The sequence below is a fragment of the Notechis scutatus genome, chromosome 1 (assembly GCF_049901735.1).
Source record: "Notechis scutatus isolate UNSWTSFEM ecotype Mainland chromosome 1, rNotScu1.2, whole genome shotgun sequence".
Lineage (NCBI taxonomy): Eukaryota > Metazoa > Chordata > Lepidosauria > Squamata > Elapidae > Notechis > Notechis scutatus.
In genome coordinates this window covers 228,948,693-228,974,795 of record NC_142009.1, presented here as the reverse complement: position 1 = coordinate 228,974,795, position 26,103 = coordinate 228,948,693, and the positions used below count along the sequence as shown (strand labels likewise).

The 26,103-nt window shown below is 40.9% G+C and overlaps 1 protein-coding gene across 1 annotated transcript in view; it reads left to right on the top strand.

Moving 5' to 3' along the window:
• SLC43A1 (solute carrier family 43 member 1) overlaps window positions 1-25,632 on the top strand; it is a 39,911-nt gene extending 14,279 nt beyond the window's left edge. The window contains exons 7-16 of the mRNA XM_087950498.1: window positions 15,348-15,440; window positions 16,102-16,235; window positions 18,052-18,233; window positions 19,734-19,880; window positions 20,058-20,093; window positions 20,682-20,820; window positions 20,942-21,083; window positions 21,241-21,314; window positions 22,014-22,137; window positions 22,986-25,632. Coding sequence (XP_087806624.1) covers window positions 15,348-15,440; window positions 16,102-16,235; window positions 18,052-18,233; window positions 19,734-19,880; window positions 20,058-20,093; window positions 20,682-20,820; window positions 20,942-21,083; window positions 21,241-21,314; window positions 22,014-22,137; window positions 22,986-23,159 — 1,245 coding nt within the window. The 3' untranslated portion in view covers window positions 23,160-25,632. The remainder of the gene's footprint in view (window positions 1-15,347; window positions 15,441-16,101; window positions 16,236-18,051; window positions 18,234-19,733; window positions 19,881-20,057; window positions 20,094-20,681; window positions 20,821-20,941; window positions 21,084-21,240; window positions 21,315-22,013; window positions 22,138-22,985) is intronic.
• The last annotated feature ends 471 nt before the right edge of the window (window positions 25,633-26,103 follow it).

The following is a 26,103-nucleotide window of genomic DNA, read 5'->3' as shown; positions in this document are numbered from 1 at the left end:
AAATTAATTGCCCACCCCTGGGTTAGAAGCGGGTTCTTCCTGAATTCCCACTGTTTTACATTAAAAGTGAAAAGTCACTGCCCCAACCTCATTTTGTGGCTTGTAAAGCTCTTTCTGACTATGATTGAAGGAATAGGATAGTAAAGCACTATTTGGTGGCTGGGGCAAGGGCCATAGTGGGTGGTGATGGTTTATTGTAGCAGCCCCACTCCAAAACACTCTGGATCCAATATATAATTTAAAACATATTCAGGCTATTTCAGCTCAGTGCCAGGAGTTCAATCTTCACCGGCACAAGGTTGACTCAGCCTTCCATTTCTCCAGGGTCGGTAAAATGAGGACGCAGATTGTTGGAGGCAATAAGCTGAGTCTATGAACCATTCAAAGAGTAAAGCACTATGAAGTGACGTATACGTCTAAGGGCTATTGCTATACAGCATGAAGAGTCATAATAATAAAATACAAACACACACAAGGGTGTGTGTGATAGGGCTCCACAAACACGTTAACCCTGGACCAGGAACAGAGGTAGATCTTAAAAGGTTTTCCCAAAAAAATTGGAGAGCGGGAAGTATGTGTGTCTTAGAGAAGTGGCTTTCCAGAGGATAGAAGCTATGACACAGAAGGTGTGCTTCCTCAGTCCCATAAGAAAGACAGTGTTTAATTGAGGGGATCTGCAGTGCCCCCACTCCACCTGATCGTATCAGGTGGGCAGAGTGATTGAAGTCAGCTAGTTCTGCAGATGTAGCAATACAAACAGGGCAGCTACTTTGTGGATTTGGGCTGGGATGTTCTGTCTTGAGTGGGTTGTGAGAGAAGGTTGGCTTCTTTTTGTTTCCAAAACATCAATAAGCTTATTTGAGGTTTACAGTGTACATCTGTATGGTCCTCTTCTCAAAACAATGGGAATCCAAAGTTCAGCATTGTAGTCAGAGGAGACATTAAGCAAGTTCAAGGTTGCAAAGAAGGTCCATTGCTGTTCGACTAAAACTTCAGGCCCTTGTTGAGGGGGTGTATTCTAAAAAAACAACAACAGATTTGGTACTTAGTAACACCACTGTGACGCGAAAGTGGCTTTAAGTGCCTGTCTGCAGGAAGGAGGAGACTGTGGAGGTCTCTACTGCTGCCACAATTCTGCTGGGAATTGCTGCACCTGTAATTTGATCCACCGGCTGATTGCTTGCTTGCTTGAGTTTATTATCCATGGAAGCAGCTCCAGGCAGCATACCAATAGAAGAAACAATTTAAAACAGGTTTAACATGCATAGCAGAAAAGAAGGTCAACTACTTACATTGGGGAAACAGCAGTGTAAAGCCACATAGCTGAGGTCATTAATTGCTCTGTCCCAGAACCTATTGCAGAAAACCAAGGTATTATTAAGGCCTTCCTAACAGGCCACATGGAGCTGAGTGGGGTGGATGGTCCTCCAGAGGGCAGGAACAGCACATCTCTGAGCTCCAGCAGGGTGGCATTTCCTCGGGGACGGGCTCTGGAGCATATCAATCTTGTTGGAGCTTTACATTGTGTGATATTGTATTCATTGCTTGCAGGGCTAATTAAATAGCCACTGTAGTTTGCTTGTACAACAATGAATGTCCTTGTGCTTCAGATCTAATTGCCTGGACCAAAGAAGTCCCAAGAAGCATGGATCCATCATTTTTGTCCTGCGCCATCTGGCACCTAGTGGATGCTAGAGCCACCATTAGCTCTGATGAGTCATGATTAGGGTTAGGGTTAGGATACTCAGATTTTCCATGTAAAAGCTAGGATGCAGTGTGCTTCTGGGCCACAGGAAGGATATACGTAATTCTAAAATCTACATGCTTTTTAGTTGTGGGGGGAAGGGGAGAAAAACACAAGGTGCCAAAGATAAATCTCTGTCTCAGCACAATTTTGAAAAGCATACTGCTGTTCTTCCTCACTGGCAGTTTTTAAAAACTTTCCTGACAATTTGTGCTTCAGATCTGTTTTTGCACTGTTGTACATTCAAGATATTTTTACAATGATTTTATGCATGCCTATGGGAATTGAAATTATACTGCGGAATCTATTGAGATTGTTCCTGTTGCAGGTAGACAACTTCAGTAGCAGAAGAGAGAAGTATGAGAGGGGTTTGTTAACTCACCCTTGGTGCTCCTGGAAGTCTGCCTAGAAATCCATTCAGACGTTTCTTAGAAAGAGTCATAAGGAAAGAGGATATCAGAAGGGAGAGGGGGGATTTTCTTTCTACTGCTGTTAGTTTGCTGGTGCAAAACCTCATTCTTTGGGATTTCTTCAAATCAATTTGCATAACTTCTGTGTAATACCCAAGAGCATCTTTTGGCATCTGTGCTTCATATTTGAGTGGTTTTTGTTTTCACAATGGTAATTAAAACTTTGCAGTTTGGGCTCAGTGGGATTACTCTTGTGGCACCTGTTTGTATGTCACTGCCTGCATGTCTTTCAAACAGCCCCCTAAACCTTGGTAAAATGCAACTTCTTTAAAGCATTACAGAAGATAGTACATGAGTGCTTCACATTCATCAAATAACATTTTAAAGTTGGAAAACCCCCCCCCAAAAAAAAACAACAACCCTGCACAGCAATAATAACAACAGGACACACAAAAACTCTGTTACTCTGGTTTTTATGAGACAGCTGGCCAACAAATACAATATAAATATCGGATGATGTGGACAATGGTAACACACCATGACAGGAACTGATGAAGATTGTTATCTGCCTGAAAAATCATGGGGATCCATTGCTTGATTCCAGAATTTATAATTCATCAGGTAGTTTGTGGACATAGATATGAGCATATCTTTAACAATCTGTGAGAACCTGTGCCCTGACTTAATGATTTTATAGCTGTACCATAAAGTTGCATCCCTCACCACATGGAGGGATGTGGCTGTACCATAAAGTTGCATCCCTCACCACATGGAGGGATGTGCCAGGGCAGAGAGGATGATCTCTGAATTGATAGTGACTTATCTCTTTAAAGATATGTATTTAGAAGGGTCTGTGCAAGACACATAATCGCAACATAATCGTATATGTGTGACTAGTCTTTTGAAAATGGTTTTCAAGGAGGCATTGTTTTTACAGCAGGCCTTGAACCAGTCTCTGGAAAGATGCTGAGTTTTCTCCACAGGCTTGTTTCTTTAGCTTTTCTTATGTTGTTGACCTATTTGCCCATCACAACTCTTCTATTATTGTTGTCCTAATGGCTGCTCAAAAGTACAAAGCTCATAGAATTTCCCTGAAAATTTGCTTGTCTTTCTCTTTCTTTCAGTGTTCCTTATTACAGTAAAAAAAGCCAAAAATAATTTTAATAGTGATCATCACTGACTAAAAATTCTCTGCATTAAGCAATGAGCAGCAGACTCTGAACATTTTTTCCCAAATGAAAGAAGTGCCAATGATTTAAATGGGGCATATAAGTTTGAAAGTGGACTCTATTAAGCTGCTCTCTGAACCAATCCAACTGCAAATAAATAGTAAATATCATAGATATGTTGCCCATATGGCTCCCACCTTTTTTTCTCCCAAATTATACTGCCCAAGTTCTGTGCCACAAGCATAGCCTTTTAGCAACAGAGTTCTCTGACCATTTTGTCCATAATGAGGGACAAAACTGATGTAATAAGCTTCCATGACAATTAAGGTAATTATTTCTTCCTTAACTTAAATAATTAAAGTAATTATTTCTTCCTTAACTTTTCTTCTTCCCACCCCTCCAAAAAACAAACAAACCCCAAACCATTGGTGAGAGAAGTCAGATTATCAGCCACGATATCTGTGGTTATCAAAAGATGAAAAAAAATTAAACAACTCTAAGGTCTGGCTCTGCTTTAAAACTATTGCTCATCCCAACAATAGGCAATTTACAAAATATCCCTGGCTTTTCTTGGCACAGGAGTTTGCTTTTGTAGCATAGAGAATAAATATAGCATTGCTTTGGAGACGGATTCTCAAGCATAACAACTAGGGAGTAGAATAAAATCTTTGTGCCCCTTTGAAAGGCTGAGTGTTTTTTCAAACAAATTAAAAAATACATTCGTGTACAAAGAGAACATATATTTGAAATATTAGTATAGTCTTATCTATATACTACAAAAACTCTTATTGTTATGACTTTTAATTGGGTGAAACAGTGCATCATAGATAATGATTTTTAAACTGAGATACGTCAAATGAATTAACCTATAGAATGTGTGCAAAATCTGACTTTTGAGGGAATGAAATTGCGAATGTTGTGGCTGCAGGCTGATGCTATGTTCAGGCTGATGCTTTGGTCATGTGATGTTCATTTGGAATATTCCATGACAGTTTCCCAGCCACTCTCATAATCCCTTGTTCCCTCCCCCACCCAGCAGCACCCATTTCCCTGCCTGCTGAGGTGGAAGGAAGGAGGAACCCCACATACCCTATTCAGCCCATGCCAATCCTCCCATGTGTTCCTATGATCAGTGCCACTCCTGTTGAGGTATTCCCTGTTAGGAGAATGAGTGCACTCAGGGAAACATAGTCAGAGTGGTGATGAATAACACACAACCAGCACACAGATACACTGAATAGTAAAATGTAAGTTTTACTTCCAGTAAACAGGTAAACAAAGTCCAACAGTCCAAATCATACACGGTTAAAGCAGTTAGTATTCAAAACAATCAGTCCAAGGATAATCCAAAAACGAAGTTCTTTTTTTTACCAGTATCATAAACAAAGTTCAGTAAACGGAGTTTGCGAACAGTTGCAAGACTCACAGCACTTCAAGCAGAATGACAAAAAGGCAAAAGGGAATCACAGAAGATGCCAGAAGAAAGAAGCCAGGTTTCTGACTCCATCTTATGGCCGTTGGAGGAAGATACAGTATTAAATTACTATCCTGGTTTATATATTTCCAACCCAGCTGTTAGGTGACTATCATTCCTAACATTCTCCCCTTTGGGTAGGACACTATATAAAACTTTACAGTTTAAGTCCATATTCCTCACAGCAAGCTTTATGTTTTACAGTGCTTTGGGCTTTTGTAAAATGATCTGCAATGTTATTCTCTCACATGCAGTACTCCAGTGTAATCATTTTACTTTGAACACATTGTCTTACATTTAGATATCTTAAATCAGTGTGTTTTGATTTTGTCTTTATGGTGAAATTGGAAGCCATCTGAATTGTTGATTGGTTGTCTTCATACACAACAATAGGTTCATTTATATTAATTCCCATATCTATCAATCGTTATTTATAACAAACTAAATCCGTACATAATAGAGACAAACATGAGAATTCAGCCTCCATTGTTGATAGATGTTTTCGTCAAATAGACCACCATCCAATTAATACCTTTCCTAATAATACTACAGTACCTGACGTTGATTTATGTGTAGATACATCTGTAGCGAAACTTGCATCAGCATATGCAGTTAAACTTAGTTCATCCTTAGGCTTCAAATATAATGCATAATGCATTTTTTAAGATATCTTAATACACACTTAGCAGCTTGCCAGTGCCTTTCAGTAGGCTCAGCATTAAACCTGGCTAATTGGTTGACACAATATGCTATGTCTGGCCTAGACCAATTACTGAGATAGGATAAGCTACCAATCAATGATTGATAAATGACTTTATCAAAAACAGGACTTTGCACATCACTGTGGCTAAACTCCTGGCTCATTGGCATCTTAGCCGGCTTACAAAGTTCCATTTTAAAGTTCTTTAGTAACTGGTTAATTTTATCTGCCTGTGAGATTTTGTAGCCTCCCTTAGTGTTATCTATTTTCAAACCAAGATACTGTTTAATCTCACCTAAATGTTTTATTTTAAATTTCTTCTCTAACAGTGAAATAATCCCAGTAGCTTCTTGCTCAGTCTTGGTGATTAATGCTATGTCATCAGTGAACAGTAGCAACAATGAAACTACACCATCACATTCCTTTTTGAATAAACATGGATCAGCCTTTCCAGCTACAAACCTATCTTTGTTAATTCCTTCACTATACACTGGTTCCATTCATAGCCTGATTGCTTCAAGCCATAAAGACTCTTTTTTAATCTCCAGCAATCAGTTTTGTTGTCAGTTTTTATCCCCAAAAGCTTCTTTAAATATATAGTATGTTGTAATGGTGCATGTAGATATGCCGTCTCCACATCTGTGCCTGTTCTTCCTCTTTAATGGCTATTGATGGTTTAACTATCTCATCATTAGGGACTATTTGGATGTCAATAACAACATTGTTAGATTCCTGTTCTAGTTTATGCCACCCAACGTGCTCAAGAAATTTAGCACTAGCGCTACAGTAAATATTAGCTGTGCCTGGATCCCAGAATCTAAATGATCTATGGTTGGCCTCATAACCTACGAAAAATAATTCCCTAGCTCCATGTTGCCCTTTCAGTCTTACTTGTGAGGGAATATGCACCCATGCTGGAGCTCCAAATGTGTGTAGATAACTTAAATTTGGTTTTCTGCCATGCCAACGAGTGAATGGCAATTCACCAGTTGTTGTGTTCACCACATTGTTTAACACATGGTTGCTACACATTATGGCCTCACCCCACAGTGTTTCAGACAAATCTGAATCGGATAACATAGCGCGAGCCATGGCTTGTAATGTTTGCCCTCTTCGTTCTATAAACGAGTTATGTTGTGGCCTGTAAGGTGCAGAACGCTTATGCTTGATACCAGCTAATTTCAACATTGTTTGGAATCTATTGTTAATAAACTCAGTCCCATAATCTGTAACTAAAGTAATTACCCTACATTTCATTTTTCTCTCAACAAATCTTAGCCAATTAAAGAAATGTTGGAACGTTTCTGTTTTGTTTTTCATTAGATAGCAGAAACCGTACTGTGAGTAATGGTCCATAATACTCAAAACATAGCAGGCACCTCCCAGACTGGGTTTCTTAGGGCCAATTATGTCAGCAAAAACAACCTCTAAAGATTCTTTGGTCTTAAACTCATTCAGTCTGTTTGCAGGAATAAGCTTGCTTTTCTCCTGATTACAGGCATTACAGTTTAAATACTTACTACAGTGTTTCAATTTTACTCCCTCTGCCAATTTAACAGTTTGTTTCAGCATTTTGAAATTAATGTGCCCCAGACATCTATGCAGTAAATGTATACATTCATCATGTGGCTTAACATTGTTATAAACTGAGTTAGCCATCTGAAACTGGTCATCATGTATCATATATAAATCATTCTTTAAAGTAGCAGTAACACTTTTACCCTCTTTCTCTATTATACAGTTATCTCTTCTAAAGGTTACTACATAACCAATATTAACTAAAGCCCTTACTGATAACAAATTAAATTTCAGTTTAGGTACATATAACATAGATAAATGCTCATTTACACATGAACAATATGCAGTACCTTCACCAGATGCTTTCATCTTCCATCCATTTGCCAATGATATATGTTGCTTACTCGTGGACATCTTTACAAACCTCTCTCTATTTCTAGTAATGCACTGCGATGCTCCACTATCAACTACCCACAAATCATGGTTTACAGTTGAATTGCTAGACATAGCTAAATTAACATTCTTCTTAGCCTTCTGGTGATTACCAATATTCTGTCGTTTTCCCTTCTTACAGAATCTAGCTATATGTCCCCTAGCTCCACAAGAAAAACATTTCCTAACAGTATAGGCAGTTGAAGACAAATCCTCTTCTTGTGGTTGTTTCTTTCTCAGTTGGTCTCTTTCCAGCCTTCTTCTTGCCTCTTCTAATCCTCCGGTTATGTCAGTCAATGTCAGATCATTTCTGGTCAGGACTTCCAGTGAAGATACGTAATCATCATAACTTTCATCCAATGAGGAAAGAATGATGTTAACCTGATGCAGCTCTGAAAAAGCAGTTCCTTTTCATGTAGCTCTTGAAAAGTTTTTTTCATAAAGTTCAAATGAGCTAACATATCTCCACCTTTCAGAAGACATGCTCTAAACAGTTTACGTGTAAGCTGTATGTGTGCATCTACACTGTCACGAACATAAATCCTCTTCAAATTCTTCCAACACCTAGCAGCGGACTCTTCTCCATGAATATGGACTAGCTGCTGGTCACTTAGTGTTAGTCCAATTATACAAAGAGCTTGTTCGTTGTTCCGTTTAAAGTCAGCTAACTTTTTGGCATCGTCCTCATTATTTGGATCCCAAGCATTTACATCTAGTTGATCCTGAACTGCAGCCCATAACCCTTCCTTATGCAGAAGTAGACTGTACTTCATAGACCAGGAAACATAGTTTGTTCCATCAACCGGGCTATTAGTGATAGACTTGTTGATGGGTCTTGTGCCATCTTTACCAGGACAGTAACCCACAATTAAACAGTAAACAGCTGTCTGTATACGGTACTGCGTATTCACACTAACTCTCAGTTATCTGAGTCTGGTATGAACTGGGCCCATACCAGTGTTGAGGTATTCCCCGTTAGGAGAATGAGTGCACTCAGGGAAACATAGTGAGAGTGGTGATGAATAACACACAACCAGCACACAGATACACTGAATAGTAAAATGTAAGTTTTACTTCCAGGTAAACAAAGTCCAACAAACAGTCCAAATCATACACTGTTAAAGCAGTTAGTATTCAAAACAATCAGTCCAGGGATAATCCAAAAACGAAGTTCTTTTCTTTACCAGTATCATAAACAAAGTTCAGTAAACGGAGTTTGCGAACAGTTGCTAGACTCACAGCACTTCAAGCAGAATGACGATCAGGAAAAAAGGCAAAAGGGAATCACAGGAAATGCAAGAAGAAAGAAGCCAAGTTTCTGGCTCCATCATATGGCCGTTGGAGGAACCTTAGCCAATCACAATTACAACATTCTCTTAAAGATACAGTATTAAATTACTATCCTGGTTTATATATTTCCAACCCAACTGTTAGGTGACTATCATTCCTAACAACTCCCTGAGTGCCTTCCCTGATTTGCACCACCACCTTTGAGTGTCTTGTGTTGTGCACACTGATGACAGGCGGGGGGAGGAAAGGGGAGAGAAGGAAAGGGGAGAGAAGGAAAGGGGAGAGAGAGGGAGAAAAGGAGGGAAGGATGCAAGGAAGGAAGGAAAGGAGGGAAGAAGAGAAGGGAGGAAGAATGGAAGGAAGGATAGCTTGAAGGAAGAAAGGAAGGAAGAAAGACAAATGTCAGAATGAAAAGAAGAGAGAGGGGGAGGGAGGGAGGGAAGGAAGGAAGGAATTAATTCCTAATGTTCCTTGCCAGCTTCTCACAAGGAAATTCAATGAGAAAGCCAGCAGGAAATCAGAAATTGCTCCAGCTCCTGTTACTATTTGCTAATTCAGTTTCTCTGATTAGGTAAGGAAATATCTCTGAAACAATGACCCAACAGGGCATGGGATGTCTAGTATTTCCTAACATGCTGGATTTCTCTCTTTTTGTTCTGACCATTATCCACTTAGGTGATCCTCTATCAGCAGACAAAAGTGCTTCCCCCACCCCTCTTCATTTGCTAGAGGTAAATCCAAAGCAAAACAAAATGTTATAGGATAAAAGCATTAAAAATCGGAACATTATTCCTTTGAATAACAGTTAACACCCACATGCCTATGAGATTTTTATGTTAAACCTCTCAGCCCTACTGGCTCTCATTAGCATTTCTCTGTGCTCATATAATTTTAGTAATTTACAGAGATAGCAACTGAATTTAAATATCTGTAGTTGTAAAATTTAGCAAATTTTAATCCTTGTGTAACAAATGGTAGAATGCAAGCATACAGATTTAAATATCTTGCTCTCTCTCTCTCTCTCTCTCTGTGTGTGTGTGTGTGTGTGTTACATATGTTTCTAAATATTCCTTGTTGGGCTGTGTGTATATTGTGGTATAAGTCTGTATGGGTTTTGTGGCGTATGTCACACTCTATCTGGTAGCTGGTAGAAGTCATGAGCTTGTTCTTCTGCATGAGATTCCTTGAATGCCATGTATTATGAGACAGTATTGTGAAATTTGGGTGACCAAAGATACCCTGTGCCTTTAAGAGCCATATGTAAAAGAGATTAGTGGCACTTTATCTGTAGGGCTCAAAGATCTGCATGTTGGAATTTCTTGTTGTTCACCATGCATAAAAGCACAGGGTGGCTCTGGTCACTTCAGGTTCTGCAAAGCCCATGTTGAAAGCAGGTGTGGGTTTCTACCGGTTGTGTCCACCTCTGTAGAACCGGTAGCTCTGAAGAGCAGCAGACATAGAACTAGTTCTATGTCTGCTGATGTTTTTGCCCACCTGCCTGCCTGGGCTCTTACCTGACCTTTATTTGCTGCTTTTTCAACTTCAGCTGCTGAGCGAGGCACAGCTTGTTAAAAAAGCAGGAAAAAAGTACTTTTTCAAAGGCTGCTTCTCGGCACTCAGTGCTGCTCAGCTGTCCAGGCACCAGGCTGATAATGATTTACAGGTGCATGCAGTGTGCAGGGAAGCACATCGTAAATCACCAAACCTCGTAAATCATCGAACCGGTAGTTAACCCTGTCGGATCCCACCCCTGGTTGACAGAGTAAGGATTATGATCTTGGCAGGAAGTTCTCTTTCCCTGTTTGCTTGTCTAGGTGACCTGACCAACAGCTCTTCCAAGCCCCTCTGCTCTGTGGCATTGCAGAATGCATAAGAAAGACACTGCTGTCTGAAAACATATAAGGATTATACCTGCTTCACTAGGAGACCAATGCATCTTTTGGAACAGGCAGAAAAACACCCTCAGGGCACAGGTGGGGAGTACCAGCCAGTGAGCAGGCAAAATAAAGTGCCACACCTTTTCCCTTTGCCTTGGGGAGAGGCATATATTCGGGAACTGGAGAAGGAAGGAGCCATTCTCTGCTTCACTGTTTACTCAAATCCAATGTTATGTTTGGCAACAGGCCTTCCTTGGAGCTGTTCTAGAGGAAAAGAAATGAGCTTAAAACTGATAGTACAGGTAGTCCTTGACTTGCAACCATTTGTTTAGTGACCTTTCAACGTTACAACAGCACTGAAGAAAGCGACTTATGACCCTTTTTCACACTTATGACCATTGCAGCATTCCCATGGTCACGAGATCGAAATTTGGATGGCTGGCAATTGGTTCATATTTATGAGGGTTGCAGTGTTCCCGGGACCTTGTGATCCGCTTTTGGGACCTTCTGACAAGCAAAGTCAATGGGGAAGCCAGATTCACTTAACAGCCGTGTTATTAACTTAGCAACGGCAGTGATTCACTTAACAAATGTGGCAAGGAAAGTCGTTAAATGGGACACTTAACTGTCTTATTTAGCAATGGAAAATTTGGGCTCAATTATGATTATAAATCAAGGACTACCTATTATATCACCCCTGCATAATCCTCCAGCCTCTCAATCTGAGTGATGGAGATTGTTTAGGGCTTAATTTTGAAGAATCCTGGGATACTTTAATGTGCATCTCTGGATTTCCTGGCCTGCGCTGGACTTCAGGGATTTGGGTTTGTTTTTTCATAGTATTTCTACTGGGCAGAAGGATGGTGACATCTCCTTTACATCTGCTCTAGGGGTGGGATTCAACCAGTGTTACTCATTGACTACGTTTTGCTGCGTGCGCATGTAAAAAAAAACAACCTTTAGCTGTGCCGCCCGGACAACTTAAAATCACTGTGCGTGGGTGCACAGCATTTGAAAAGCCTCTTTTTTACTGCTTTTTCAACCTCAGCTGTGCCGCGCAAAGCAGCTGAGGTTGAAAAACCAGGAAATAAAGGTCAGGTAAGAGCCCAGGCGGGCGGGTGGGCCAAACAGCAGCAAACAGTGGTTCAGTGTCTGCTGCTCTTCAGAGCTATCGGTTCTATAGAGCCGGGCAGAAGTGGTAGCATCCCACCCCTGATCTGCTCTCTTGCCTTGCTCAGACTACTTCTTATTGAGACTATTCTTCTCTGCAGAGATGGATAACCTGTTCAGGGTGGTCTGCCCCTCCTCCCCACTTCCAGGAGGTTGACACGTTTCAGATTTTTCAACAAGTGTGGTTCATGTTTCTGTTGATGATTTGGCTGCCTGTGGAATATAGAGATTGGTTATTGCCCCTTGAACATTTTCTCCCATGTCATACAGCTTGTTCAATCCCTTGATACATACGCGGGCAAGTCAGGAGATGACTAATTCACAAGTGGAGGAAAAACACATCCTGTGTCTGATCAAACATAAGAGCTCATTATCAAATGTACTTTGTGGTAGTGATGGAAGCAGAAAGCAGTTTCTCTTCCACCATCGCATCTCTTCCCAGTGTCATCCAGCCCAGTTTTTCTGAATAGTTGAGAGTTATTTGGGATCCAGCTGAATACAGATCATAATCGTTGATGGCTAGTTGTGTCATGTTAACTATTGATCACAATCATAATTTAGACTCTGAAGCTTCAGACCAATTTGTAGATGTGTTCGGGGTTTGGTTTTCATTATATTTCTTTGGATATTGTATTTTTAGGGCCTGCTAACGCTGAGTGTTTGAGCAATTCAGCCAACTCCACATCTGTTTGCCTGTTATCCCTTATGGCTTATAATGTTCAACAGGAATGAAATGCTCAGCTTGGTCTGGAAGTTATAAATCCTGCTTACATAAGTGATCCTACCTCATTAAAGGAAGGTGAAATGAGCCCATTTCTGGGAATAATATCAGTAACTCTAGAAGATCTAAATAATTTTTAGGCCAGTAGCCAGCATTCCCTTCCTGGACAAGGATAATAGCTGATCAGCTGCAGATGCTGATGGATAAAACAATTTACTAGATCCACTTCAATTAGGTCTAGGAGTTTTGACACAGCCTGGAGAAGATGGAGGAGTGAAGCTTTATTGATTCCCCAGCTTCTTTCACCAGCTGATTATCAACCATGGAATCTTCCTGGAGACACTAAACAGCTTAACTGTAGGCAGAATAGCCTTGATGTGGTTCTACTCATTTTAGATGGCTGACTGCAAAAGAGGATAATGGAGGACTTCTGACTGACCATTGTGAGACTTCAAGGGTTCCAGTGTATCTCCATGTCAGTCAATACCTGCATGGAACCAGGGTTGTCATTTGGTAATAGACTGGATGGTGAAGAGCAGCAGATTGAAGCTCAATTCAGAAAAGACAGTGTGCTGTTAGTGATGTTTGTGCTCAGAGTTTGTTATGAATGGATTTGCATGTGCCATAAAGAATCATGTTCATAGCAAAGGGTTATTTGCAGATCCATACTTGAATGTAGAGGCCCAGGAAGCCTTTATGGCATGTAGTTCCTTTATCAGTTTAGGTTGATATGGTAGCTACGCAGCCCTAACTGGATAGATGTATAGTAGCTTCAAAACAATAATATTTCTAAATATTTATTGTTGGATGTGAGGCTACCCTTGAAGATGTCTCAGCAGCTTCAATTAGCACAGAACTCTGATAGCAAGAGTATTGAAAGGAATTGGGCAATATGAATACATCATGCCAGTTCTTTATGATCTCCATGGTCATGCAATTTATTTCCACTTCAAGATTGCTGGTTTTAGCCTTTTGTAAGTTTGGGACTATAGTATCTGAAGGAATCCCTCTTCCAACGTGCCTACCGTCCCTGTCCTATTGTTTCTCTATTCTTTTATTTTTCTTATATGTACCCATCTCATGTATTCACAACTATGTATACACTTATACTTATTATCTTGTAAACAATTGACAAATCAAATAAATAAATAAATAAATAAATAAATAAATATTCAAGGGACTTTGGAAAGGTCTCCCAAGTGAGCTATTATTAGCTCAATGTCATGCAAATATATTGTTGTTTTATAATTAAAATGCCATTGCTGTAATTTTTAGTTCTTCTTATTGCAGCCTTATTTGGTTACAGATTCTGTGTATTAGCAATAGCACTTAGACTTATATACTGCTTTACAGTTGTTTTACAGCCCTCTCTAAGTGGTTTACAAAAGTCAGCATATTGCCCCCAACAATTTGGGCCCTCATTTTACCCACCTCGGAAGGATGGAAGGCTGAGTCATCCTTGAGCCTGGTGGGATTTGGACTGCCAAATTGCAGTCGGCAGTCAGCAGAAGTACTGCACTCTAACCACTGTACTACCGTGGCTCCATATTACCATACTAAGTATATATTTTAATGTATAATATGCTTTAAACCAGGGGTCGCCAACTTTTTGGACCTCAGGGACCACCAAACTCCTAATTTTAGATCCCAGGGACCACTAACCGGTTCTGTGGGCATGGCCTAATTTGTGGGTGTGGCTTGGTGGTCGTGTGACTGGATGGGCATGGCTTGTATGTAAATATTATAAATATTTATATAAATATTGAATTTTTTATTAAAAAAGAGCAACTTTTACCCAAAATCAGGCAAAGCAGGCAGGCAGATTGAGTTGCTCACAGAATCACAGATTCATTCAGAAATCTATCTGCCATTGGCTAGCTCAATCTGACACATAAAATTTGCTTGCAAGCTAACTCACAAAATTAACTCACAACACACTATGTATGTAAATATTTATTTTTTTTATATTTTTTTTTACCCAAAATCAGGCAAAGCAGGCAGATTGAATTGCTCACAGGATCATTCAGTGATCTCTCTATCTGCCATCGGCTAGGTCAGTCTCTCAAATTTGCTTGCTGTGAGTCTGCACTGAATTTACTTGCAAGCAAACCTTCAGTCCCAAGGGAGACAGAGCTGAAGATCTAAAGACTAGCTAGAAAGCAAGAAATCCAACCATTTCTTGCTTCCTAGCCAATCTAAATCTCCCGGCACAGCAGAACAGATGATGGTCGGAAAAAGGAAAAATAGCAATTTTAGCAGGCAAGTTTGCCAGGTAAGGAGTGAGTGGGCGGGGAGCGTTCCTGCAGGCCATGTGGGCGGCGCAGCCTTCTGTTTTTGCACAGCCTGGATTAATTGCTTTGGGAGGGTTCTCTGGGGGTGAGATTTCTCTGCGGCCCACCAAAATTTTCTCAAAGCCCACCAGTTGGTGACCCACTGCTTTAAACAATATATTACTGTTTTAATTGCTGGCTTTTATGCTTTGAGGTTTTTAAGGAAGTGGTATATAATTTTAAAATAAAATAAACATTGTATTAGTTAATGCTACTATCCTAGGCTACTTACTTCATTGGGTCTTGGCTTCTGAATACACAAGTGAAGCTGTGCACTGTAAATTGTTAGGCAGTGATAATGCATGTGATTTGATGGGAAATTAGAATTTAGACAGAGAAGTGGGAATGATTTAGCTGAGAATATGGAAAACAATGAATGATCCAGCTTTTTAGTACTGAAGATACTTGTTATAGTCTACAGAAAATAAAAGACTCTAAAAGAGAGTAATTTGAAAGGACCAGACTAGGAAGTATATTTCTGTTTATTGTTGCTTCTTTTTGTATCTCTTTAGTTGCCCAACATGTTTGGAAACTTGCGTTCTACTTTCATAGCCCTCTTGATTGGCTCTTATGCTTCTTCTGCTGTTACTTTTCCTGGAGTTAAGGTATGTAGTAGAACCAGATGATGCAGCAAGGAACATCCTAACCCCAAATTCCTGATCTGGAGAGTGAAAGGCAGTTGTGGGTTGTATGTCTGCATGCTTCTCTCTTGGTTCTCCATTAGGCTGAGAGAAAGACACTTGAGGAATCTCAGATGTGTGATCTACCTGCAAAAGATATTCTACTACTGGGAAGAGGAAGGGAGAGTAAAAGCAGGCCTGATTGACATACCATCTATCATTACAAAGGTGCTTTTCAAAAGGCAACTGCACTTCCTTGTTTTCTTTTTCCCCTTGAAAACATTTTTTCCCTCATCCAAGAAGTTTCTTCAGTTCTGAGGATGAGAAGCAAAATGTTTTCAAGGAAAAAAAAAACCAAGAAAGTGAAGTTTTCTTTGGAAAAACACTTTTGGGACAACCTGGATGATTGAGAATCTCCATAGACAACATCTGTCATTGCTTCCCAAGTTAGGTGAAGAGATGGATGCACATTCTCAACTGTGTGCACAGAACCCACAGGAATTACTTTCTATATAGATATTAGAGAATTCATCAGCCTCTTCTATGTCTATTTACTGGAATATCCAAAGCCATCCCATCCTTTCTTGGTGGCTTTTTTTCACCATTCCGCACATTTTTTTTTTGCCTCTTGTCCTATTGCTATTAGCTGATCTATGATGCCGGAGTTTCCTTTATCGTTATCATGCTTGTCTGGTCTGGCCTGGCTTGCCTCATCTTCCTCAACTGCATGATCAACTGGCCTAAGGAGTCCTTCCCAGCTCCAGAAGAGGCCAACTATACGTAAGTAGGAATTGCATGGCAATGTAGCTCTAACCAATCAAAACCATACCTATTTTCTACAGGTAAACCACCTGATAAGCAGAGTGCAAGAATGATGATTTTCAAGAATTTATATTGTGGCTCTTCTCCTTCCTTATTGTGGAGACTGCACCAATCTATCCCCATCAGACGTGCTGTATTTATTACCCTTAATTTATACCTATCTGCCATGTTCATTAGAAGTTTTGGGAGTTCAGGAGCACATCAGTTACAGTACATTACACTAAATGGAAGTTGGGCTGATTTGCAATTTCTTGCCTGTCAGGGTCAGCATTCTCTGCTTTAGTATCTTAAGTATCTTAAGTATTTGCTTTAGTATCTTATTAAAGAGAAATGTATCAGGTTCTGTGGAGCTTCCTTCGCAGACTTTGTTTCCTTCTAAATTGCTTTGGCTGTCTTCGGACGGCATGGCTTCCCTGCCCTGTGTTGGCTTGATTTTGGGAAGTTCTTCTACCTTTTGCTAAAATGTACATCTTTGTCAGTGGTGGGATTCAACATTTTTAACTACCGGTCCTGTGGGTGTGGCTTGGTGGGTGTGGCAGGGGAAGGATACTGTCAAATCCCCATTCCCTCCCCACCCCACTAACCTGCTTTCCAGCTCCATTCTCCTGTGCAGGGCCACAAAAGAAGACCCAGCCAATCAGCTGAGACTCGGGAGCCAGAGAATAGATGGGGCGGGGCCAGTCAGAGGTGGTATTTGCCGGTTCTCCGAACCACTCAAAATTTCCCCTACCGGTTCTCCAGAACTGGTCAGAACCTGCTGAATACCCACCTCTGATCTTTGTTAAGCATGTATTGCAGAAAACTGGCTTGCTACTTGTTACTTGACTATATTCTGGTTGGTTGATGATGAACAGAAAGCTTGGCACGCTGGGGAGGCTTTCAAAGTGATTCTTACTTCTGTAACCTTCCCTGGGTCAGAGACTCAGGGGGGAGATGAAAAAGATGGCCTATCCAAACACCTGGCATTCTTCCTGAAACAAGCATAGTACAGCTCATCCAATCCCTGGCAGGTTCCTAAAGGTGCCAGATGTTGATGCCAGTCTTGGCTCAGCTTTTCCTTTCAACCCCAAGGCATTTCTCTCAAGAGTTTGAAGAGAGGCTTGCTTTCCCTTGGAATAGTCCACAAGCCTTGAAGTTCTCCCTAATGCACCCGCTTGTATTTGGCTTGGGTCCCATCAGGCTCTCCTGGTTCATGTTCTATTGTACTTCAGGCACTCTTGTCCTTTCTTCACCTCTGTTTTCTGCCAAGTAGCAGAAATTAAGGGAGGGAAAACCCTCCTTTATCAGTTGCAGTAGAGAAAGGCTCGGCTTGGTTTTAGCTAATATGAGGTGACCTTGCCAGGGTCATTTCTGAACACAGTCATACATTATGTGTACACCACGATTTGCCTCATTGTAGTGTATTAATCAAGCAGTGTTTTAAGACAAAATCCATTTACTTTACTTTTTAACTACAGTGGTCCTATGTCCTTAATTAGAAATGACAATCCTTTATTTCAGAAATGTTTTAGATTTGTTTAATTATTTACATTCTCTGTTTTGCTGTTAAATTTTCCCTTGTAAAGCAAAATTATAAACACAAACATTTTTTAACCTCTACAGACCTTTCAGATTTGCCCCGTTTTTGGGTTTGTCCTCTATTTTTCCCAATAAAAAGATGGTCACTGTATATATAAAAATCATGAAGAGTTCATGTAAGGGCTTTGTTTAGTGTGTGTGTCCGACTCTATCTCTCCTCCTCTTTCTCCTCCTTGATCCTTTATCCCTAAAACAGGAAGAAGATCAAACTGAGCAGCCTAGCTCTAGATCACAAGGTGACCGGTGACCGATTCTACATGCACGTGACGGCTGTGGGGCAACGGCTAAGCCAGAGGGAGCCACAGGTGGAGAAGGGCAAAGAGGCACTCTACCCATCAGTGCAGGACCTCTGCCAAGGGCCCACCAAATCTGCCCAGCGTGAGTCCTCCTCTTGCTTCGCCGTCCCTCAGTTCAGTGAGAGAAGCTGGGCAGGGAGAGGATGTGGGCAAGGGCCTTTTTCACAAAGCTCGCAGGTTGATTTGTCATGTGCCTGACTTGCAAGGCTGTTTCTGGAAAGGCTACTGGGGGTTTGCGGGCTGGTACCAGCCTTCCTAAGAAATGGGAACTTCTGCAGTTTGTAGATTAGGCACTAAGATGTATCTTCCCTCCCAGCTGTTCCTTCCCTCTCCAACTTTGGGCCTGTTGCCTTAGGAGGAGTTGTTAGCTGTGGCTGCCACAGCTGAGGACAGGCCCTGGCATCTGGCTCCATCTGTTGGCAGGAGACAGTGCCAGCATTTTTGCTTGTTGGCTTCAGTCCTAATTTTAGAGGGAAACACCTCCTCCTGGGCAGCGGTGAGTGGAGAAAGAAAACAACAAAATTCAGGATAGAAGTAGGAATGATATGGATCACTAGTCCAAGTACAGTTATTTTGACCATACAAATAAGCCATCAAGCAAACCAACAAAAAAATGGTGTTGAATTAACTCTGCCTTGTTCTCTTAAAGGAACACAGTCTTTTCTCTCTAGGTTTCTAGCACTTTCTGTAGCAGTTAGAAGGTTAGAAGATCAGCCAGGGAAATAGAGAAACTTGTAAACAGGGAAGTTATGTACCTTTTGTGGAGCTTGAATTCAATCCAGGTTTACAAACAACAGAAAAGATTTATTGAATTGGTTAAGATATAAACACTGTGAAACAGAAATTCTCTCTGCTTGTAGACAGCCTGACTTAACAATCCCAGTTGGAACCAGCAATTTCTTCTCTAAGCGACACAGTCATTAAGCAAAACATCATGTGATCCCAACTACGTTTTTACTGCTGGCTTCTCCATTGACTCTGTCAGAAGTCGGTTGTGAAGTGTGCAGAGGGTGATCACGTGACCATGGGATAGTCCATTGGTTGCAAATGCTCTCTGGTTACGAAGTGCCCCATGTGAATCACGTGATCATAGGGAGGCTGCAGTTGTCACAAGTGCAAAGAACCGGTCAAAAAATTACATTTTCTGTGCCATTATGACTCAAATGGTCACTAAACAGGGGAGTTGTTCAGTAAGGACTCCCTGCTTTAAGCATCACTGCCCTTCTGTTAAAGCCTCCTGAAGTACTGCCTATATAACCTGACCAGCAGAAATCACCAGGTCTCTTCCTAAGAGATCATAATCTCTGACCCTGAGGTGAATCTTTACTGCCTTGTTGAAAAGCAGAGTGCTAAGAAAGGATTGTTTAGACCAGCTTTCTTGGTCTGATGCCAAATAGATTGGCTGGGACTGCGTACCATTTCTCTGAGGCCATATAGTCATAAAGCACCTTACAGGGAATCAAACCCTGTCTGAGACACAATCCAATTCCTCCCTAGTAAGTAAAGTGTAAATGGAAAGGATATTCATTTGTTTGCCTGAAAAGCATTCTGATCACCACAGCGTATTTCCTTCTGGATGCAGGCTCCATCCCCTTCTGCCACAGTGTCTGTTCTCCCATCTTTCTGTGGAGCCTCATCCTGATGGGCATGACCCAGTTGCGCATCATCTTCTATATGGCAGCCATGAACAAGATGCTGGAGTTCCAGGTGACAGGTGGCGTGGACCCAGGTGAGCTCAATGGGAAGGGGGCGTCTGGAAGCAATGCAGGAGGAAAAAAAAGGAAGCAATGGGGAGGAAGGACATTTCTTCCTGCTTAGTGAACTTCTAGTTGAAAGTTCTGTCCTGAAAAGAAAATCTGCTTAATCTGATGTGGCCTTTTTTCTTTCTTTCCTTTTTTTATTCCAGTGCCAAAAGAATTGGAGGATAAAGCCGAAAAAACAGGCAGGAGCCTTAATTGCCTGGGGCTAAGATAGGTCTCTCAAAGTATATGTGTAATGTAATCTGATAAAGGACTTCTACATTCAGTTTTCAGGTGAAATCTTCCATTTCCTGGGAAGCAAACCTTTCAAAGCTTCCCCGTGTCCTTCAAAAAAATTCTAGCCATTGCTGTGAGCTCAAGCACTGTCCCCTTTTGTGTTCCCTGATTATTGAGCAGATGCAAGGGGATGATTTTTCACATTAGTGAAATCAAAGTGCGGAAAGAGCAGAACCATCACTACCGCTGTGAATGTTGACAGGAGCTTCCTGTTATGGAATGGGAAGTGCAAGACACAAAATGATGGTCAGCAGGTTGATCCAAGTGTGTAAATAAGCTGGAGCAGAGAATTTCTGCTGTTCTGAATGAAAGTTTCATTTATGTCATGATGTGATTTTATATCTATCCTATCCTCCCTGTTCCCCATCCCCCTGAGCTTAGAATAATGTGCCTTGGGGTTCCAAAATCATTTATTTTGGGTTAGGGAGGGAACATTTCTCCTGGTTCTTTGGATTATTTTCTCATTCCCTCTCTCCTTTCTTTTTATTGGACAGTCAGTGTCTACTCTTCCATCTTTGGTGTCATGCAATTGTTATGTCTTCTCACTTGTCCCTTCATTGGCTATGTGATGGACTGGCGCATAAAGGATTGTGTGGATGCACCAGGCAATATAAACCGTGCTGGATCTATCAAGTGAGACTTTGATCATTTCCAAATGTCAAACAGCAAATGTAGAATGCAACCCATGCTTGAGGGTAGAGATACTGGGGCACTTAACAGAAGGACCAATGATGACTTTCCTTTATCTTCCTAGTCCTGAGGGGAAAGGAATTCCACCTACAGTCCGCTACCTTAAGATCCAGAAGCTCACCAATGCTATCCGAGCTTTTGTTACCACCAACCTTCTGTTGGTTGGGTTTGGTATCACCTGCTTGATCAACAACCTTCCTCTGCAGGTAACTTCTATTGTGTTCTTCATTCCTCTCTGATTTTCCTTCCTTTGATAGTGCTCTTCTGTTGCCTCAGTGCTGTTTTCCTTCCCTCATCAGCTCCTTAGCTTGTTTTCCATTTAATGACTCCTGTGGGTTTCCTCCTTTGTCTCTTTCCTTACAGTATGTGACCTTCATTCTTCACACCATGGTGCGCGGCTTTTTCCATTCTGCCTGTGGAGGTCTCTATGCTGCTGTGTAAGTTATGCCACTGGGGGGTGGGGGGGTGGGATCTTTTGCACTTGAGAATGGGTGCCCTTGAGAATTGGCCTAGTTTGGTAGAATAGTCTGGTTAAAATGGGATAGTCCTTCTAGTCTGAGCAGTGCAGTCCAAGAAGAAGAAAGCTCTGTGAATTTGGCTTTCTTTTCCTTGCTTATTGTCTTTTTTCCCAAGGGAGCAAATCTTCCCTAAGAATGGAAGAGGATGAAATAGAAGGCAAGCATCTGTTTAAATTTCTTTTCCAATTACTGAGTCTAAATACTGTTCATGGTTTTTAAACAAGAGTGGCAGTTTATCTTCTTCGTACATTTTCCATTAGCATTTTCTTAGACCTAAATACACGTTTAATCCATCGAGGCTTCTAAATCTTTATAATATTGATAAATTGGACAGTTTTTGAGCAGGGTGGGGAACCTGTGGCCTTCTAGAGGTTGTTGAACTATCGTTCCCAGAGTTCTCCGTCATTAGACATATTGACTGGGCTGCAGTTTAGCAGTTTCTAGAGGACCACAGGCTCCCCAACCCTGAACAATGGATAGATTTCCATTTCTCTAAACAAAATAGAAACTTGTGGTTGTTCAGAATGGATATTTCTGGGTAGATGTTGGGCTAAGGATTGTCAATAGCCTCTCTGGCTTTTTGAGAGTCATTTTCTTCATATTATGTTTGATCACCAGGTACCCTTCCAATCACTTTGGTACATTGACTGGACTCCAGTCTTTGATCAGTGCCGTATTTGCTCTCCTTCAACAGCCACTTTTCATGGCTATGGTGGGGCCATTACACGGGGATCCCTTCTGGGTGAGTTTCAGCTATTTGAATGAAGATAGCGATTTCTTGAAGAAGGAGCGTGTGTTTTTTTAACATCCAGTGTGAAATCCACTTCATTATTTAGATGTACTAACAAACACTCTAGCAAGCTCAGTGCCAAGCTGATAATGCGTCTTCCCATGCTAACAACATGTTTGGGTTCTCAGTTTTTTTATTCTGTACTTTGCACATCAGTGTATCCCTTGCCTACCTACCCCCCCCAAGCTGTTGTAGCCAAACCCACATACATCCTATGTCTAATTTTCAATTCTCACTCCATATCAGCAACTTTTTAAAAAGCATTTTACAGATTTGGAAAAGAGAGATATTGGTGATGTCACATACACTCCACAAGGTACAGAATTGCTCTGACTGGCTTTGTCATCTGACTTTTTATCTTGGAAGTTGTTGCAGGATAGGGAGAACAATTCATGGATGGTTTTATATGAGCATGTAGTGCAGGGCTCTCAAACTCACGGCCCATGGGCTGGATGCATCGTGCTGGCCACGCCCACACCTGGTTTAGCGAAGGGGGAAAAAGTCCTTGTATGTCATGTGACAATGCCGTGACGCTGTGAGTTTGACACCCCTGATGTAGCACAATTATCTATTGTAGATAAATAATTCTCTAAAATAAATAAATGAATGTGATCCCATTTTGAATTAAAGAATATTAATGCAAAATTAGGGCTTTGATGCAGTCATAGCAGTCTTCTTTCAGTAAGCTAGTCCAGAAACAAAACTATTCAATTTCGTACCCGTTACTATGACTGATCATAAATGGACATAATTCATGGAGATGATGTTAGATAAATGATCCCTCCTTTCTTTATTCTTAGGTGAATCTTGCCCTCCTCATCTTCTCATTTATGGGCTTCCTGCTCCCCTGCTATCTCTTCTATTACCGCTACAAACTTATCCGGAAGCAAATGGCCAAAGATGGTGCTCCTATGAAATTCCAGGACAATGCAGCTGCCAATGGTTTGCTGAACAACGATGCCACCTCTTTATAAATCAGGCTTGGGGAAAGTGGGGAGTTGTGGATGATGGAGAACAGAATGAGGAATTGGTGTGCCTAACAGATGGAGCAAGGCGCCGTGAGCAAAGGGATGAGACAATACTGTGAGAACATTACATTTGGGAACTATGAAAATAACTGAGGTGCTTTTAATTCTCAACAAATGCCTATCTATATTTATATCTATATTTTTATATATATAGAAACAAAACTCTATTTTTTTGCAGGGTATTTTGAAAAGCTCAGTGATTTTTAAATAGACAGTTAGAACATCAGTCACTAAGCATTGCAGACCAAGAAGCATTTATGAAAAGATCTTGGATGAAGAATTGGCGGGATGGAGTACCGTGTCTAACCTTATAGCACCTTAGGTAGCCCTCGACAGTCATAATTTTCCAGGATTGTTTGGCCCTGGGGAGGAAATGGACTCTCACCACTTCCTTCCTCCCTGCCTGATAATTATGGCAGAGAAAATCAGGGAGTGACTGCAAAACCCTACAAGTAAATTCAAAGGATTATTGTTTGCCAACAGTCCCAGGGAGTCCCTTGTGACTCTGTTCCCCTGGGTTTTGGCAACTAATGTTGGGGTGTCAAAAAATTCGATGCTGTGTTAGTTCATTGCTTGGTAATGAATGCTGCAGGTTGTGCCTTAGTCCCCAATGCTGTTTTGAGCTTTATAAGACAAGCCACCTCCCCATGAATTGTCCCCCAGAGATGAATTTAATGGCCTTTTGAGTGCTGTGAATTTTCCCAGATATTGTTCTTTGATCTGTCTTGATTGCAAGTGTGACAAGGTTTGTTTCCCACAGAAATGTAGGAAGGCATTGATTTAACAAGACTTGTGTCAGAAGAATAGAAGTGCCAATTTTTCATGACTGACTTTCTGCCTGGGCCTTTCCAAAATAAATTTTAAAATCCTAGCAACTGGATTTGCGCTGGTAGATCCCAGCCAAATGGTTTATTTATTTATATGGAAATTGTATTGCAGCCTTTCTATTAAGAGCAGGCTGTGGTTTTTCTTAAACAAAATAAAGCCACACAGTAATTCAACAATAAAATTAAACAAATTTCTGTGCAACATTAAACCCAATAAATGTCTTAAAAACTAAATAAGTCAACTGTGAACTGAGTGATAAAATGTAGGTAGATTAAAAATAGAAATGATGGAAACATGGTTAAAAATGTTTTATGAGGTACATAAAGTAGCATTTCACTGGACTGGGAGTAAATTCTATATATAGGTAGTCCTCGACCTTCAATCACAATTGAGCCCAACATTTCTGTTGCTAAGTGAGAAATTTGTAAAGTGAATTTTGTGCCATTTTACGACCTTTGTTGCCACAGTTGATAAGTGAATCACTGCAGTTGTTAAGTTAGCAACAGTTGTTAAGTGAATCTAGCTTCCCCATTGACTTTGATTGTCAGAAGATCACAAAAGGTGATCACATGACCCCAAGACACTGCGACCGTCATAAATATGAACCAGTTGCCAAGTGTCTGACTTTGTGCTGTAACAGTCATAAGTGTGAAAAATGGTCCCAAGTCACTTTTTTCAGTGTTGTTTAACTTCAAACCAGAAGTGGTACTCAGCAGGTTCTGACCAGTTCTGGAGAACCGGTAGTGGAAATTTTGAGTAGTTCAGAGAACCAGCAAATACCACCTCTGACTGGAGATTTTACAGTATCCTTCCCCCACCATGCCCACCAAGCCACGCCCACCGAACTGTTAGTAAAAATTTTTGAATCCCACCACTGCTTCAAACAGTCACTAAATGAACTGTTGTAAGTCAAGGATTACATGTACTAGAACCAACCCTGAAAATGTTTTAGGCCTACTCAAAGATAACTGCAAGTTTCCATTCAATGGTTGTGGCTTGGAAAAAAATGGAAGAGAAGGCACTGTTGGCTCTGGTTGATAAGTATTCTATTCCAAAACAACAGAGGGGAAAGAATCGTTCACCTCACTTTTACAACTCTGGCAACTTCAGCCTTAAAATGTCAACGTCATCAACCCTCAGCTAATATGGTAGCCAGGTCAAATCATATTTGGCCTATTCCTGTTCAAAGTCTGGCTGAAGTATTCTGAATCAGCGGAATTTTTTTTGAAATGGTTTCAAAGACTCCTTTCTGTATAGCATACTGCAGAAGCTAAGTGTGAAAATTGCTAGATGAGCAGCATTTGGAAACATAGCACTTTCACTGAATGGATGCCATAATGGGACATGCCTACTTGTGAATGGCTACCTTGGTGGGCCTTGTAGTAACAAAACATCCATTTACTAGGAGACTCCCTGGTGAGATGACCTTGTAGCACTTCTCGCTCAGCATTCCAACATTGCTTAGTCTTTTTTTCTGGTGAGTTAGGAGTGTTTCCAAACAAATGATGCTAATCCTTCATCATTTTCTAACAATACCTAGGACCTTTTTCAGAAATATTCTTCGTTTTTGGAAATAAATATGAAACTAGAATCTGGCATTTTGTTGTACATCATTCCATTATGTATAATACCAACTGGGGTGGGGGGGGAAGGAAGGGGAGGTTGCTGGACACCAAGAAAAGTATCCCTTGATATTTTGGTGCCCATTGACACCATTTTACTACTGTGCAAAAATAACCAAGCATGTAACCATTGGAAAAGAGTTTAATGGATCTAACTGTCAAAGGTAGAAAGGAGCTTATTTGCGGATATTCTAAAAGTATATCTAAAAGGATGTCTAAAAGTAATGTTTCAATGGTTACTTTTAACCTGCAGATCCATAAGGGAGCCAGAACAGGTTTTACCAACCATTCCTACCTCAATTCATCAGATAGCAACAGCAATTAGACTTATATAGCACTTTACAGTGCTTACAGACCTCTCTGAGCGGTTTACAGAGTCAGCCTATTGCCCCCAGCAGTCTGAGTCCTCATTTGACTGACTTTGGAAAGATGGAAGGATG